Genomic DNA, 17,898 nt, shown 5'->3' with positions numbered 1-17,898 from the left:
GTATTGTAAGAGGCGTCGCCAGGATCACTTTACGTGTTCGTCAATGGGAGAGAGAGAGAGAGAGAGAGAGAGAGAGAGGATGCTGAAATACTGAAGACTGTGATAGGATCACGGTCAGTCCTACTATCGGCGTCAAAGATCCTGGAAATGTGCAGGTGAGTTCATTAAATCACATCTCAATGTTTACACATAATGCAGATCTTTAAAAAGCGCAGATGATCACTCAAGTAGATAAGTTAATCAAAAATAAGACAACACCCTGGTGCTCTTCATGAGCAGCATCACATCTCATCCACTAACGCTAGCAGAGACGATAACATCTCACGTCATTTACTATAGCCACATACATGCGTTTCGACATAATTTTAATGTAAATGTCACATCTGTTCGTGTAAATTTAAAGCGCACCATCACTGGTGTTGTTGTTGTTAGCCTAACGTCAGCTCAGCTAGCTCGTGGCTACGTTAAGTTAGCTAATGTATCGGGATTTGCTATAGTGAAAATTGAAGGGTTATCGAGGTGTAAGTGGTATTTAAAGAGAAACATGTCAGAAGTGATGTTTCGGGTCCTCGATACATATGTTGGCATTAGATTTGATGAAGTAGAGATGGCATATTTGTCGTTTTGTTAGACCGACAGTGTAAATAAGCCTGACTGTCATCTGGACAGAGCGCATCAGCTCCTTAAGAGTTTAACGTATTAGAATTGAAAATCAACATTTCATTTTTAACAAGGCTGTATTTTTTTTGACGGTGTATTATTTTCCAACGTTGCCCCTTTATGTAACTTAGTTATCTTAGTGTGCATAATCATATATATATTTGGCTGATGTTTCTAAAATGAATAGACTTATGTTAAATATATATTTTCTTTTGGTAATAATTAGCAATATTTAAACATCTATTCTCCATTTTGTGAACACTTTGAATTTCTCAGAGGATGAATCATTTATTCATGAGACTATTTTTGTCAAGTGTTTCATTCACTTCATTTTATTTGCGAATGTTTTAAATCTTAATTTAATTTTTAAAAAGTTGTAATGAATAAACATAACATCACCATTAATTAATGTCCCCTTCCTTTGCAGGTCTGCTGTGTTTTAGGAGAACTGTAAATACAGTGTTTAAGTGGTTCCATCAGGTGTTTATTTTACAGTCAGACATCATTATATCCAACCAGAAAAAAATAGGAAAATGACATGAATATTGTGAGTAAAACAGATTTTAAGTATTGACACACAATGAGAAATCATGATTAAGAGAGAATGCATAACATAAGGAAACAGAAAGAAAAATAGAAAGGTGGTGAAGTGTGGCTGTGGCGGGAAGGAATTTTAGTTGTTTTTGTGCTTTAAAACAGTGTCTTGTGAAAGTAGAGCAGATACGACGTTGAGTTTAGTACATCTGACTAAATATGTGTTGTCTATAAAGGACTAAATTAACTGTTCTTCTGATTCTGTTTAGTTTTGAAATCATAGTTCCACAGTACAGAGCCTTGCTATGTCAGGCTATGACCTATAACCAGAGGGCGATTGTGTCCTGGCGTTTGTGAACAGGACACATGGAGCTTCTATGGGTTTGTTGGATCAGACTGCATGCAGTTCTATTGATTATTTGGGACACCAGTCAACCATGTAGAGGTGAACTGAGGTGCACGCTGCTGCCAGTTTAACTCTACACACATGAAAGATGCGTTCAGATTGTGAAATCAGAGAATGATCTTGCTCAGTGGTTCTCAACTGGTGGGTCATGACCCAAAAATGGGTCAGAGGTCTGTTCTGATGGGGTCATGGATACAAAGCAAGCTAAATGCAAATAGTAATGCAGCTAAATAAATACACTACTGTTCAAAGGTTTGGGGTCATTGAGATTTTATTCTGAAGGGATGCTTTAAATTGATCAAAAAGTGAGCATTTAGGCCTATGTCTATTTTTAAATAGGCCTAAATGCTGTTCTTTAGAACATTACATTCATCAAAGAATCCTGAAAAACTATCACTGTTTCCACAAAAACTTTAAGCAAAACAACATTTTTCAACATTGATAATAGGATTTTTTCTTGACAACCAAAATTAGCAAATTACAGTGATTTCTGAAGGATCATGTGACACTGGAGACTGGAGTAATAGCTGCCAAAAACAAATAAATTACATTTGAGGAAATAAGAAAACAGCTATTTTATGTTTAATATTTCACAATATTACAGTTTTCATTGTGATTTTTATAATATAAATGCAGTCTTGGTGAGCATAAGAGACTTCTTTCTGAAACGTTGGCAAATTTTGCCAACCCCAAACATTGAACAGTAGTGTAGACTTTCAACTTTTAAAAGGAAGGATGAAACAATTTCCATATCTTTTGTGGTTGAAGTCACAGGCGTGCATCCAATAAAACTCAGACTGCATCTGAAATTTCATACTTTCCTACTATATAGTAGGTGAAAAAAACTATGTGACAAAAGAATAATGTTCGAATTCACATTAATACTCATAAAACAGTAGGCACAAAGTACCCGGATTACCTACTACTTCCGACGAGATTCTGAAGTGTGACACTTTACTAACTGATGCTGGTATGTTAATGGTGAATGTAGTATGTCCGGATTACATTCATACTGTACTACACACATTCATGTGTTCTTTTTAGCGCTGGCACAGTAAGAACTTATTTTTTAAAAAGTACTTATTCAACAGAGCATGCGATTTTGGACGCAGCCTCAGTATTTTGGCACAAATCCATCTGTCATTTGGTAGACACAGCCAACTTTGGCGTGACATGTTTTCATCCTCAAAAACCATAACATGTTGCACTTGTTTATGGTAATATCAATATTTGTGTAATATTTGTGTACACTTTTCGTGTAATCTCACAGGTTTATCTGTCATGGATGCAAATATAATACCAAAATTCGCCTGCAAAGACGAGGAAATTGACTTCTGGAAGGCTCTTTCGCTGAAGTACAAGAAAAAGTAAGTGACAGTACATTGAGCTCAGACACAGCTCAGGTCTCTGTTTTGTAGTCTGTCACCTGAGAGTTTCTTTCATGTTGTCCTGCTATTCATATTTTTTCTTTTTGACAAAAACAATTGCTTGCCCTGAAGCAATGCATGTGAATGCTGGGAATAAAACCAATGCAACCTGTTTCCTTACATTATGAAGGCCATATCAAGGAATTTGCTGAATGTTTGAAGACTTCCTCTCAGTCACATTAGTATGTTTACCTTATGCAATCTGCCACAGTGGGAATTTCCATCAATGGGTTTAGCTTTTGTGATTTGATATAGACTCCCGCTGTTAATTTTACCATTGAAAAACTCTTAGCGGCATTGTGATCTAAAAAAAAAGATTACACAACAATCATTTCTCAACTCCAGTGTGGAGAGTTTCAGACTCCCTTTGTGTAACTGCATTTAGATCATTGGCAGGAAAAGGGGCAGCCGATGGCATTTACACACAAAAACCCAAGTTTGCGATTAACAGTCTTCTGTATGGGTTACGTCTGATTACATAAAAACAACTGACGGGGATTTAAAGCTCCAAGAAATCCCTCTATTTAATCTGAATGAGAGATTACATCTACATTTTTCTTTTTGGATTGTGTGAGATCTGTCTTGTTGAAGAGAGGTGTGTTGTTAATTTTCTAAGCAATGGGATGGTTTTTCGTCTGGTGGATGGGATGAAAAATCTCATAGATCTATTTGGACCGTAACAACCAAGTCATAGAGATTTAAGAATTGTGCTTCTTTGACTTGGGTTGGTTAGCAATCACCCATAACACACTAGCAACCACACAACAACATGCTGAAAACACCCAGAACACCTTAGCAACTGCTTATAAATGGTTACCTTGTGGTCTGTGTGTGCCATCATTTAGTCACATTTAAAGGGGCTTTATGTAAAATTCAGAAACCCTTGATATTAGTTTGTTTCGTGTGTAATAGAGTGGAAGAGAGGCTCTCAGTAGCGTGTGTAAACGTCACATCCTTTTGATAGTCCTTTACATAAAAATCAGCCTACATGCTTTCATAGACAACCTAGGAAGTCGGGGAAGGTCTAGTTTTTTTAAGTTATATTACATATTGACAATAAAAAACGCTATTAATACATGACAATTCTTACATATAGCCCCTTTAACTGAATAAAACGCTAATCACACCAGTGTTATTTTCATTGAGATACTATTTGTATAAATATTTGAATAAGTTTCTATTTCTGCATTTTCTATTTTCATTTAAATTATTAGTTTTTGTCTGTATAGTTCTTATCAATTTTTATTTCAAGTTTTTTTTTAGCTGTTAAATTATTAAAAACATTGACAGCCAATCAGAATCCACTTGGCTTTAAAAAGCTTGAGCATTTGAAGAGGGAGTCTGGAAAGCGTACTTATAATAAAAAGAAATGTATTTTGTGCTGGTGTGGACGCTAACATAGTTTTTTATAATTATTTTTACAGTTATTGTTTTTGGTGTGAACGGGCCTTAATACAATGTCAACTGATGACATACAAATAGGAATCAGCTTTTCTATCAAAAAGGGGTCATTTGATTTGTCTTAGAGCTGTTTTAGCAAAGCACATCATAGTGTCTGCAGGGTGGCTCTTGTTCATTATGATTTAAGACACACATTTGAAGCACAGGCTCCTCTGGGTCTCACTGACATGCGATACTACCCATTTCTGACCCGCTAGTAAAACACCCTAATCAGCACTTCAGAGACTGCACAGAAATCAGTCACAGATGTTGTATGTTGCTGATTCTCTCCTGTGCTGCCAGGGCATCATGTACTTTTCTCACTGTTCTTGTGGTCTCCTTTTCCCTGGATGAACATGTTGTCCTACCCTGTCTCCTAGCTCACGTGGCTGTAGCATGACTGGGTAGGGAAATATTGCTTCGATGCCATTTTTAGATCCTTCCAATAATGTTGGCTGGTGATTACATAAAGAGGCCTAGGGCAGCGCTCTCCTCTGGTCACTGGTACAGTGTAAACAAAACTGTTTATTTACAGCAGATCTGCTCCATGAACCCCGTCTCATTCACACTGTGCTAGTAACTGTCAGCTAAGATCACATTCAATAAATAAGTTATCTGAGTAGTTTTTTCAAACATGTTTTTGTGAGAAGTCTCTTATGCTCACCAAGGCTTTATTTATTTGAGTTGAAGTACAGTAATATTGTGAAATATTTGTAGTTTGTAGTTCAAAATACTGTTTTCTACTTAAATATATATTTAAAATATAAATGATTGCTGTAATTGCAGAGCTGTATTTTCAGCAGCCATTAATCCAGTCTTCAATGTCACATGATCCTTAAGAAATTGTTGCTGACCTGATGCTCAAGAAATATATTTTTTATAATCAGTGTTGAAAACTAAAGAGCCCATAAAGGGACATTGTGATGGAAAAATAAATTTCAATCCTTTTGCGTTCCCAGCAAAAGTTTTGCGTACCCCTGAGCAAAATCTTTGCTTTTGTTGCGAAACCTCCCATCTCATATATTTTTTCCTCATCATGTCCCTTCAGGGGCTCTGTAGACAGTTTTGCTGCTTCATATTTTTGTGGAAATTGATTTTTCTTTTTTTCAGGATTCTTTGATGAATTTTAAGATAAAAAGCACAGCATTTTTGGGAAATAGAAATCGTTTGTATCATTTTAAATGGTTTACTCTAACACCACTATAACAATAACTATATTATTCTCCACACCAACGCACAATGTTGTTCTGTTTATTCAGAGGATGCACTGCAGTTTTGTCATTGTCATTTAAACGGTCGAGCTCTTTAAAGCATGATGGATTCTGATTGGCTGTCAATGTTTTAATTGTTTATCAACTGGAAAAAATCGTTCTTAAAGTTGATGCCAACACTATCTTTTCTCTGTGCTGTTATCGTTATAATTGTGGTGTGGACTATTCTTTTATATTTAGAACGTTATTTTAGATCTATATCTTTATCGTTATTATCCTTGGTGTGAGGGGCCTTAAAAGTATTTATTTCTTTAAAAAATGGTGTATGGTGTTCATAGTTCAAGGCAAACACTGTTTAAGAAATACAAATAAATAAAGCTATTTCTATATTCTGTGTTTTATGCATATGTCATTAGCTAAAGTTTGCTAAACAGTATCCTGATGTGTGTGTTCAGTTATAAGGAGGCACACGAGGAGTTGCTGGAGTTCCAAGAGGGGAGCAGAGAGCTAGAGACAGAGCTGGAGACACAACTGGGCCAAGCGGAGCATCGCATCAGAGACTTGCAGGCGGACAATGAGAGACTGCAGCATGAGCTCGACTCGCTGAAGGTGAGGAGAGTGTGTGAGCTAAGCACAGGCTGAGCATGTGTAGAGAACATTAAAGCGAGGGCAGGCCTAAAGAGTGTGTGTCTTTGCTTTCTTTTTCCTGTAGGATAAGCTAGAGTATCAGTATTCTCAGAGCTATAAACAGATCTCTGTACTGGAGGACGACCTCAGCCAGACTCGAGGCATCAAGGAGCAGCTGCATAAATACGTCAGAGAGCTAGAGCAGGCCAATGATGACCTGGAGAGAGCTAAGAGGTCAGAAGGCATCATCTTACCCTTCATCACACATTTCACTAGACCCAGAATGTAAACTGCATCACAGCCAAAATACTTCCCTAAAGATAACATATAGTGGCATTTATGTTGCATTTAAATTCCATAATGTGATCTAGTTCCTTAAAAAAAATATTATTTAAAGGGAAGTTAAACTACCGTTCAAAAGATCGATTTTGGGTCAGTGTCTCTTATGCTCAATGATCCTTTGGAAATCATTCTACTATAATGATTTTGTGCTCAAGAAACATTTCTTATTATTATCATTATAATAACATTATTATTATATTTGTATTATTTCTTAATATGTGGAAAACAGTTGTGCCATTTAATATTTTTGAGAAAACCGGGGTACATTATTTTTTAGGATTCTGTGATGAATAGAAAGTTAAGAACAGCATTTATTTGAAATAGAAATATTTTGTAACATTATAAATGACACTTTTGATCAATTTAAAGCATTCTCGCAGAATAAACTGATTAATATCTTCTTCTTTTTTTAATCTTACTGACCCAAAATTTTGGGTGTCCATGTTGGTTGCAGTATATATCTGTTTGTTTTTTGTCAGGTTTTTTGGGGGGATTTTTTTGGATAATTTGGTTAATATGACTGATATTACTGGTTAGTAAAATTTCCCTCCCACTCACACAGCCTTTGTTACATCAGAAAAAAAAAGGAAAAAAAAATCTGGGAAAGTGACAATCAATTCTGATAAAAGTTTATAAAAACAATTCTTTCTTTTTTTTTTTAGAATGATGTAAACTTGTGAATTGTCCACAATTAGACATTTATTAAGAAAAATAAATGGTGTCTATGTCGTCTTTAAAGAGTTCTGCCCTCGTATGCTTCTCCACTATTCTGCAGTAATTTATAGTTTTATTCTGCTTTTTTCGGTTACCACAGAGCCACGATTACATCTCTGGAGGACTTTGAGCAGAGGCTGAACCAGGCCATCGAGAGGAACGCCTTTCTGGAGAGTGAACTGGATGAGAAAGAGTCTCTCCTGGTGTCTGTGCAGAGACTAAAAGATGAAGCCAGAGGTATTTACCGACTACTGTCATGCGTAATCCTAAGCTTCTCAAGTATGTGCACAATCTGTTCTGTCAGTAAAAGGATTTTCCTTCTTGCTTGTGGAATGAAGTCATGTTACATGCTCATCAGCATTATTGTCTGAAAGTAAAAGTTATGGATCGACATATATTGCACATTTTCTTAACCCACGGGTATGTGACCGTTTTGTAGATTTGCGGCAAGAGCTTGCTGTGCGAGAGAGCCGGCCGGAGGTGACGAGAATGTCGGCCCCCAGCTCTCCGACTCCAGACAATGACAAGACAGACTCAGCGGTCCAGGCCTCCCTCTCTCTCCCGGCGACACCTCTCAGCAAGAACCTGGACAATGCTTTCACTAGCCAGACGGGTAGACGGAAAGATTTCTCTATGAGATGTATGCAGTGCCAAACGTGTTTGCACGAATCTCACTTGGTTCTGGTCATTTGCAGGTCTGGCCAACAGCTCAACTAATGCAGCCCTCACTCCATCTGCTAGAATATCAGCGCTCAATATTGTTGGCGATCTACTGCGCAAAGTTGGGGTGAGTAAAAGCTGTAGATTGAACTTTTGATATGAATGAAAGCTATTCAGACTTATAATTGTTCAGCTTTGTTTTTTTGATCGCCGTTTGCATAAACTAATTTGGTGTCTTATCCAAGAGTTTGTTCTGTTTCTTAGGCTTTAGAGTCTAAGCTCACAGCCTGTCGAAATTTTGCCAAGGACCAGGCAGCCAGGAAGAACTATCTCACAAATGTCAACGGCAATCTGATTAACGGCGACCTTTCAAATTACTCGCACTCGATCCACACATCCTACTTCGACAAAGCGTGAGTTGGCCATTTTGTTCTGCCAAAAAAATCAATCAATAAACCATTAGATGTTGATGAGCAGTTACCTTATTTGATCTAAGTTACACATAATTACATTGTGTCCTTCTGATTTCAATCGGAAGCAGTTGTACAATTTGTTTCACATAAAGGGCTATAAACAAAGATGAAAAAGTTGCTCCAATACTCAGCTGTTAATTTTCTTGTGTGAGGACTAAAATGAAGGGCAGATTTAAGAAAAGTGTAAGTCTAAGTGATACAGAAATAAAGTTCTCTCAGACCTGTGTGTGTTTCTCTCCTCAGCAGAAGAGAGAGGGTCATTTTCCCTGCGTTGCTCTTGGGTAAATGATCCAACTAGCAGTTTAATGTGGGGATTCATGCATGCTAGTTAACAACCCCCTGCATATGACTTGGAGTACAATAATCCACTAGGTTAAGATCATATCATCTCCACTAACATCTTGGTGGTGGCTCTAATTGTCTGTGAAGGTGCACTCCATAAGTTTGCTCAAATGTGGTTTATTTAACTGAATGTAAGAGGACTGGGCCAGTGTTTTAACTCTTACCTGAAGATTCAAAACAAGAAAGGCCCTTTTAAAAATCCTGACATTTATGGAGTTCACCCTGAGTGCTAAACTACAAATTTCTCTCTTCATCTGTCTGTTGGTATGAACTGAATTGCAGGATTAGACTGTTTAGTCATTAGTTAGATCATGTTCATTCTTCTTGTTAAAGTCAACATGAAACAACATTCGCAGCTCACTTTACTTCCATGGTGTGATACATTTATGAGTGAAACTAGATAGTCAATGAGAAACAATATTGGACTGTACTTCATTTTATCCATAGGGAAAGAGAAAAGTGGGCATTATTTCCACTGCCATTCACAAGTTTGGCGTCAGTAAGACTTTATTTTTTTAAAGTCTCACCAAGGCTGCATTTACTGATCAGTAATATATTTTATCTTATTTTACTGTTTCATGAACAGTAATATTGTAAAATATAATAACATTTAAAAATTTAACTGTTTTCTATTTTAATAAATTGTAAAATGTGATTTATTTCTGTGATGGCAACCTGAATTTTCATACTCCAGTTTTCAGTCACATGATTGTTTAAAAATAATATTTTTGTGGAAACCGTAATGCATTTCTTTAGGGAAAATCCTTGATAAGTAGAGTGTAAAAAAAAGACTTAATGTTGTTACAAAATATTTGTCACTTTTGTTCAATTTAATGCATCATTGCTAAATAAAAGTATATTTTTCAATGAAAAATAAATTACTCCAAACTTTTAAATGGTACCAGCACAAACCAGTACATCTACAGTAGCTAAAGCTGAGCATGGCTGGACAGGTTGAAAAATGTAGTTGTTTCAGAGGCCAATTTTAATAAAACTTTATGAAGACAAACATTTTTTAACATGAATCAAGCATAGTAAGAACAGGAACTCGCATTACAAAAATAAAGTGTATAAATTTTAATTTCATGTTGACTTTAAGCATGTTTAATGAATAAGCAGCTTCGTTGTCATTTAATGCATTTGACATATAGTCATCTCAAGAATCTGCGAGTGTCTTTTGGATCAGGAGGGTCCAGATGATCCACACCTCTACCGCAGTGTTACGCAGCTCACTGCAATGCTGAATCAGTGTGTCCTGGGAAACGGTACAGAGAGGACGTCCAGGGCTTGTGTTTCTGCTGCGTAAGACTTATCAGATCTTTAGATGAGTTCTCTACAGAAATCCAGAGAGTGTTACAAAATCAAATCACTGAAGTATACTGGAGACTGCAAAGGCCTTCTGCTGTCCTGTTATCCTGACCTAAACAGTATAGTACTATTACGTTCATGTGTTTCAAGGTAACAAGAACAGACACAGGGATGTGTGGCTGATGACGGTCATCAAATTACCTTTGTACTGATGGACAGTAGAGTTTGTGTCTGGTGTGTCTCTTGGGGCCGTATTGAGTGGTTTTCCTCTGCCTGAGAAAATCTACAGTTTCAGAGTTTGTTCTGCTGGCTTATCTACACTAATTAACTGGCGTATGAGCTTTGCTGCGGATATTAACTGGTTTTGGGAAACCTTCCGCTTTTTGATACCAAGTCCTGTCTAGTTTATCCAGTTGGTGTGTTGTGGACTTAAAAGAAATACTAGCAATTCTAACTTCTTTTTTCTTCTTGTATTGTACATGGCTCAAATGTCTCATTTGAAGCATCTAACCTCAATCTTACATTTCTGTGAGCACAGCAGGACAGTGAACGGTTTGGACCCTGGCACCGTGATGAACATCAAAGCCCCACCATGCTCAAACTCTCCATCCGGCCTGGTGCTCACAGTGTAACACTTAAAACACACTCACTCCATTACATCCACTGAAAGAAGCACTATACAGCAATATAACTGTTTCTTTTAATACACTACTGAATCTGTGTCGAGATTACAGTGGGTTACAAATAGGTTAGTAATAATGCCCAACTGTAGCAGCACCTCATACTAGTCTTTGTTGCAATATCCTACATTTTACTGCTGAAATACCTGTTTATATTTCCTAGAGATGTATATACCCATCTAATATATTTATGGTTACTGTTAATTTAGATATAAACATATACAGTATGTACATGGTTAGTTTAGTTTTCTGTATTCTTTGCAAATGTGATGTATTTTACCACGGTCTAAAAATGTATTTATTGCTGTAGTTCTGGAAGGCAATGTATGTGAGATCTGAAAACAAAAGGGAATTTACACTATTAATATATGTTGTGCAACACATGCAGTGTTTGTGTATAAGAAGGTAGAGCTGATATATAAATTATATACTGTATATTGAAGGAAAAGGGAAGATGAACTGTGGCGATCTGACTATCTAGACTTACATGTGCACTTATATCCCCAATTGTTCAATCTTGGTTCACAAGGTCATTTTTTTTTCAGGGTAGGATTTACATTAAGTGCTAATGTGTGCCTCAGATGAGTGAACTTATTTTTGTCCCTGAAACGTGGCCTGGTGTAAGTATGAAAAGTCTTTGGAGTTGCACATGAAAGATTAGCTTTGGATTCAGCAGGTTTGCATTTTGTACATTGTTTCGGTCATATTGACAATTGACTGCTTTAGTAATACTGTTTGACACATTTTGTCTCCAAATAGTATTTGTTGGAATATCCATACATGATTTTTTCCTTGTTGTGAAGGACAAATTTTATTCATTTTGGTTTGAATAGTGCAATGTGTTAAAGGCACTTTTTGTTACTTTTGCGTGCTCAAATAAATGGTAGTGTTCTCATGAGTCTGTGTTATTGTAACAAACATTAAAATAATGTAATATATTACAAACAAAGAACTTAAAAATAAGGCTTTTATCCCAACCTGTTAATTTTCTTGTATCATTTATATTGTATTTATTTATATTTTTAATTAGCTATTATTTTAATGTTATATTGATTTTATTGGCTTCTTGACTTAGATTTTTTTTTTTTTATTTAGCTTAATTTTTATTTCAGTTTTAGTCATTTTAGTACTTCAACTTATTTTATCTCAAGTTAGCTGCCAAAACAATGTTTCTAATCTTTGTTTAAATTTAAGATTTAAAGGTAGGCCATTTTTTCATAAACACTTTTTTATTCTGGTTGAAACTTTCTTCACACCCTGATAGCAATCAATAATAGAAGTGGTCTAAATATATAAAAAAAAAAAAAACATATTTCTGTGGAAGTCTTGGGACCAAAAAATGTTTGTCTTAACATTGCATTCATTTGTAATGTGATGTGCTTTGATGCATGAGGTAATTTAACACCGTCTCTCTTGACGCTTTGCAGAATCTCTGTTCATTTGTTTTGGAGAGCGGGATCTAATGCAAAGCTAGCTTGCTATTGCTAACCTCTCCAAAATTGCCTACCCTACCTTTAAATTAAAAATGTAATCTAATATATTTTATTTTAGCTGAATTTTATTTTAATTAATAAAAAATATTATAATCACATTGCAACAACCGATTACCAGATTTATTTTTGTAGTTTTTTTTAACTGGTGAAATCAATATTAAATGTTAATTAAATATTAATACAAATGTAATGTTTATACAATCCAAGCATATTTTTGTGGCAAAAATTAGGAACATCTAGCTTTGGCCCATTAATTCCTGATTTCTACCATTTGCTTCTTACATTTGTGTGATGTAAAACCCTCTTGCAAATCCAACTGTTGCAGTTAAATATGATCAAGGTAACCAATTCAAATCATTATTGCCAACAAAACAGCTATGCTTTGTGTTATGTTTGGCTAAATTGTACTCGCTTTATCACCCATGGACTTTCCATGCAACTTCTGTCCCATTTTAGCAAAAACAAACAATATCTTATTGGCAAAAATGTCCCACGTGTTCCTGGTCAGTGCTGGTTTCCCCCTTTCAGGGATATCGTCATCTCAGCTGCCCCCTGCACTCTTCTTCTCTGTAACTTCATCGAATTGTCTCTGCCTTCTTTCCAACACCTCCTGTCGCTTGACCTCATTTCGGGATCGCTCCTGCTCTCTGAGATCTGCCAGGTCCTCCATGAACAAATGCCTTCGTGGACAACGGTACAATCAACATATGGGTGATCAGACATAAAGATATATATATATATATATTTAATCTTGGTTACTATAATGCATCAACAGGTGCTTTGTCTAGACTCTAGACTCAGTTTAACACTGCCGTACTGCACAATACTATGATCTACACACAATCTGTATTATTTCATATTCTAAACACTATTACAATACACATGCACAGTGTCAATGTCAAGGGGGTGTGTTATCTCACCTATTCATAAATGCTGTTGCCAAACCTACGAGCAGTGTCCCAAAAAGAATCGGTTTTGTAAGGCGCTTCCCAGTGGATAGTTTGGACTGTTTCATGCTGGAAATTGATAGTCTTCGTGAAAGCAGACAAAACAGCTAAAGTCTCCGTGAAACGTTAGTTCTTCTGACATTCACACGGATGAATATATACTGCACACATTAACCCCAAGCATTACTTCCGGCTCTTGCGTTATAAAATAGGTCGCTTCGTTTGTTTGAGATATTCTCGTATGAAGTAGAGAGAATGCTCTAAATAATTTAGCCAGTATAATTTTATGTTATGATATATTTTACTGGTAAGCAGTTTTATGACGAATTAACTTTAGATCAAAGGAACTACAGATGACGGTTAATGCGGGGAAGTATTTACTGACGGACCAGTCGTGTTGAGCAGCTTCAGTGACTGGAAACTCATCGATCACACATATTTTCTGGATTAAATTCATTTGTATTTTTAATCCGAAGGTAGACCGTTTCTGTAGACGTGAAATTTGAATTATAGAAGTTTGTAGCAGAAGCACAAATGATCAGGATTTTATCTTTTATCAGCATTATTCTGGTAAGGTAAGGTAATTTATTTATAAAGCACAATTAAAAACAACGGGTAGTTGGCCAATGTGCTGTACAATTTTTGAAAACATGCCAAGGGCAAATGTACAGAACATTTATACAAAGCAATACATATTTCTAACAACTCTCACAAAACAAACAAGCTACCAACATATCAGAACTTAGATTTCGACAGAAAAGCCAGAGAAAAGAGATTGATAGTTTTTAAAAGCGATTTAAAAGATACCACAGTGGAGGCAGTTCTAATATGCAAAGGCAGACTATTCCAGAGTTTAGGAGCCAACACTGAAAAGGGACGATCACCCCAAAGTTTACGTCTAGATTTTGGGACAGTTAAGAGTTTCTGGTCAGAAGACCTAAGTGATCTTGATGGTGAGTATATCTGCAACAACTCTGAGAGATAAGGTGGTGCCATACCATTTAGCGATTTAAAAACAAACAACAAAATCTTAAAATGCATCCTGTAGCGGATCGGCAACCAATGTAATGAAAATAAAATTGGAGTAATATGATTCCGCTTTCGGGAACCTGTCAACATTCTAGCTGCGGCATTTTGGACAATTTGCAAGCGTGTCAACGTCGACTGATTAATCCCTGCATACAGGGCATTACAGTAGTCCAAACGTGAGGTCACAAATGCGTGCATCACTCTCTCTAAATCTTCAACTGACAAAAATTGCTTGACTTTTGCCAAGGTTCTTAATTGGACCTCGAGTAAGTCACGTCTGCATCTGTCTCTTAACTTTTCTTAACTGCTGTTTTTATTGTTCTCGTTGTAGGTTTTAGTATGCGTTTTTAAATGTGTAGATGTACAGTATAGTATGGTGCATTGACAACATTTATTTCTGGGTCGCAATGGACATCTGTCAGTATTACAAACCTTTTTGTCTATATATCTGTCTTCCTGTATTACAAACTTGTAATATAGCTTTACACTGTTATAAAACTGCATCTATCTATCTGTCTGTCTGTCAGTACACATGATAATAATAAAACTGATCAGTCTGTCTTTCTACAGGTGTTAAACACATGTTTCCCATGATCCATCTGTAATGGCAAGAAAGAATCGATTTTCTGTGTCTGACAGGTTTGAGTTTCTGCAGGGGCTGGTCACAGAATTTCAGGACACTGACAATGAGGGTATGTCAATGCTTTTAGATGCACTGACTATAAGCATATATATATATATTTTATATATATAAACAAATATATAGTAATTGTTTACACTTGTCTTTCTAATAAAGGCATTAGGTTTTCTGAAAACTGCATAATTTGTCTTTTCACTTCTTGGCAGAGTCTAAAGAGCAAGTGCTGGCAAACCTGGCCAACTTTGCCTATGATCCATCCAACATGGAATCTCTGCGAATGCTCCAGGTCACTGACCTCTTCCTGGACATGCTGACAGAAGAAAATGAAAACTTTGTGGAGTTTGGAATTGGTTGGTATAGCTGTAAGGTTTTTGTGTAATATATCTATTTGTTGTTACAATCTGTTCACATGAATCAACAATGTTTGAAATCATACAGGTGGTTTATGTAACCTTAGCATGGAGCGCGAGTCCCGTGATCAGATCCTGCAAAGCGGTGGAGTCCCGTTAGTGATATCATGCCTGTCGAGTAACAGAGATGAGACTGTTCTCTCTGCCATCACTACTTTAATGAACCTCACCACAGCTGCCTCGCGCGCTGAGACCACAGACAGTGCAGTGGTGCAGTGCATGCTGCGCTTCTCCCTCACACAGAACCCGCGTCTCAGGAACCTGGCCTCTGTCTTCCTGCAGGACTACTGCACACAGGAACAAGTGGACAGAGCCCGAGAGGGAATACAGGCACAAAGTCAATCAGTGGTGGGGATTCCACTTCCAAAGGACTGACTTTTGATTTTGCATGTAATTGTTCCTGGACAATTGCAAATGTTTATGTAATGTGATTATTTAGAAAAATAAAACCTTATTTTCTCAATAAATCGTGTCTTGGTTTAAATATGTATGTGTATGTAATATATCTGTAATGTGTGTGTGTGTGTATATATATATATATATATATATATATATATATATATAGTGTGCTGGGTATATTACTTACAAATTGTAGTTAGTAATGTAATCCATTACATTACACATTTACGGTAATATAATCTGCTTACTTTTATATTACTTTTGACTTAACTTGTGTATCAAATTGATACTTCAACAGGACAATGTGGGTGTGTGTCAGTTTCTTTCTTTCGAAATGAATTAAATTTAAAATATATATTTTTAATGTTTATATGATTTAAAATGTAAACATTTAATAGTAATGATCTGAGACTAGTATATCCTTTTTCAATTCAGAGAACCTTCCTATTTAAACGGTAGAAGCAATGTCTTTAGATTTTCTCTAAGAATCACGTTATTATCATCCAATGCTCACCAGATCTATTTCGACCTGACTCAGACCGCCACCACGGTCTTACTTTGAATGACGCCATTCTACTAACTCTCCTTGAGACTTCAGTAAGAGATGCACCGCAAAAGAAGCGGAACCCTAGGGGCTCAGGCCCATATGGGGGAAATGCGTAGCAATCCTGGAAGAGCTGACGGAATCTGTCCCCAGCTATGCCTGTACAGCTGGGAGAAGAAAATCTCAGATCGTTGGGTGCTCACTACGATAAAAAATGGATACAGAATCCAGTTCCGGCGGCGACCACCTCCCGTTTTCAGGTATCCACTTAACTGTGGTCAAGGACTCAGTCCAGGCAAAAATTTTATCCAAAGAAATAGCAACCCTTCTGAGGAAGAAGGCAATTACTCAGCTACAGCCCAACGAACAGCACACTGGGTTTTATTCGAACTATTTCCTCGTGTCCAAAAAAGATGGTGGTCTCCGACCCATCTTGGACCTAAGATGTCTGAATGCATACATTAAAGTGTTGCCATTCAAGATGCTGACCACTGCCCAAATTTTGGAGGTTATAGAACCAAACGAGTGGTTTACAACACTGGACCTCAAAGATGCATACTTCCATGTGCCTATTCATCCAGATCACAGGAAGTTCCTTCGCTTTGCTTTTCAAGGCCAAGCATTTCAATTCAAGGTCATCCCCTTTGGCCTTTCCCTCTCTCCCTGTTTATTTACCAGAGTGGTGTCAGCCGCCCTTTACCCTCTTCAGGCTGTGGGTATAAAGATCCTCCCATATCTGGACGACTAGTTAATCTGTGCACCAAGCCGTCAACAGGTTTAAGAGATACAGAGGCCGTTATCAACCATATAAAAGAACTCGGGTTGTGCATGAATCACGAAAAGAGCAATGTCGAACCACGGCAAGAAACAGTATTTGTCGGGTTAGTTTTGAACACCCTAACAATGACAGCATCTCTATCCCCACAGAGGGTAACAAAGTTATCCACCCTGGCACAATCTTTTCGCTTAGGCAAGCGGATGGAGTTGGCACAGTTCCAGAAGTTAATGGGGATGATATCGGCAGCAATAAAGGTAGTGCCTCTGGGACTGCTCAAAGCACGACCATTGCAATGGTGGATCAACAAATTTCAGCTCCACCCCAAATTACACAGGCGAGTGAAGCTAAAGGTCACACAGAAATGTGTTCAGGCTGTGCGTCCATGGATAAAAAGAAGCAGGTTGGATCAAGGGGTTCCTCTGGGGAATATACCAGCAAGGAGAATTGTGGTGACAACCGATGCTTCTCTGACAGGTTGGGGGGCTGTCTGGCAAGGCAGAACAGTCAGAGGCTCATGGGTGTCCCCCTGGACCATGGAACACATCAATGTGCTGGAGCTGAGAGCAATCTATCTGTCTTTGAGACACTTGATTCCGTTCCTACAGGACAAGCATGTTCTTGTAAGGACCGACAATACGTCGGCAGTTTATCACATTAATCATCAGGTAGGCACCAGGTTGTTGCGCTGCCTCCAGGAAACCCGGAGACTTCTGTTTTGGGTCTACCTGAGACTCGCCTCTCTCAGGGCAGTCTACCTACCCGGAGTAGTGAACCGGGCAGCCGATCTCCTGGGGGAATGGCGACTACACCCGGAGGTGGTGAATCTGATATGGG

General features: G+C 37.4%; 2 protein-coding genes and 1 long non-coding RNA gene across 9 annotated transcripts; 2 read left to right on the top strand and 1 right to left on the bottom strand.

The window, feature by feature from the left end:
- ndel1a (nudE neurodevelopment protein 1-like 1a) lies at window positions 1-11,719 on the top strand. Of its 6 annotated transcripts, none has more exons than XM_077200779.1 (11): window positions 1-155; window positions 1,088-1,207; window positions 2,871-2,967; window positions 6,134-6,287; window positions 6,391-6,539; window positions 7,462-7,598; window positions 7,801-7,974; window positions 8,057-8,148; window positions 8,286-8,434; window positions 8,741-8,775; window positions 10,683-11,719. In XM_077200779.1, exons 3-11 carry the CDS (start codon window positions 2,882-2,884, stop codon window positions 10,691-10,693), a joined length of 987 nt encoding a protein of 328 aa, XP_077056894.1. In that variant the 5' UTR covers window positions 1-155; window positions 1,088-1,207; window positions 2,871-2,881; the 3' UTR covers window positions 10,694-11,719. The 6 variants fall into 6 exon arrangements, with proteins under 6 accessions (XP_077056894.1, XP_077056893.1, XP_077056892.1 ...); XM_077200777.1 differs by having other exon boundaries at window positions 27-155; window positions 8,738-8,775; XM_077200778.1 differs by lacking the exon at window positions 1,088-1,207.
- A 696-nt stretch (window positions 11,720-12,415) lies between these two features.
- LOC143709965 (uncharacterized) lies at window positions 12,416-13,424 on the bottom strand. Its single transcript, XR_013194429.1, has 2 exons — window positions 13,238-13,424; window positions 12,416-12,997 (listed from the first exon to the last, which is right to left on the bottom strand). It is a non-coding gene; the product is annotated as an uncharacterized LOC143709965 (long non-coding RNA).
- On the top strand, window positions 12,898-15,810 carry armc7 (armadillo repeat containing 7). Of its 2 annotated transcripts, none has more exons than XM_077200781.1 (4): window positions 12,898-13,011; window positions 14,864-14,985; window positions 15,140-15,283; window positions 15,372-15,810. In XM_077200781.1, the coding sequence occupies exons 2-4, from the start codon at window positions 14,898-14,900 to the stop codon at window positions 15,716-15,718; spliced, it is 579 nt and encodes a 192-aa protein (XP_077056896.1). In that variant the 5' UTR covers window positions 12,898-13,011; window positions 14,864-14,897; the 3' UTR covers window positions 15,719-15,810. The 2 variants fall into 2 exon arrangements, with proteins under 2 accessions (XP_077056896.1, XP_077056895.1); XM_077200780.1 differs by lacking the exon at window positions 12,898-13,011 and adding an exon at window positions 13,627-13,839.
- The last annotated feature ends 2,088 nt before the right edge of the window (window positions 15,811-17,898 follow it).

The sequence above is a fragment of the Siphateles boraxobius genome, unplaced genomic scaffold (genome assembly GCF_051911475.1).
Source record: "Siphateles boraxobius isolate OS27281-9 unplaced genomic scaffold, OSU_SipBor_1 46, whole genome shotgun sequence".
Classification (NCBI taxonomy): domain Eukaryota; kingdom Metazoa; phylum Chordata; class Actinopteri; order Cypriniformes; family Leuciscidae; genus Siphateles; species Siphateles boraxobius.
This window is presented reverse-complemented; position numbering and strand designations above follow the sequence as displayed.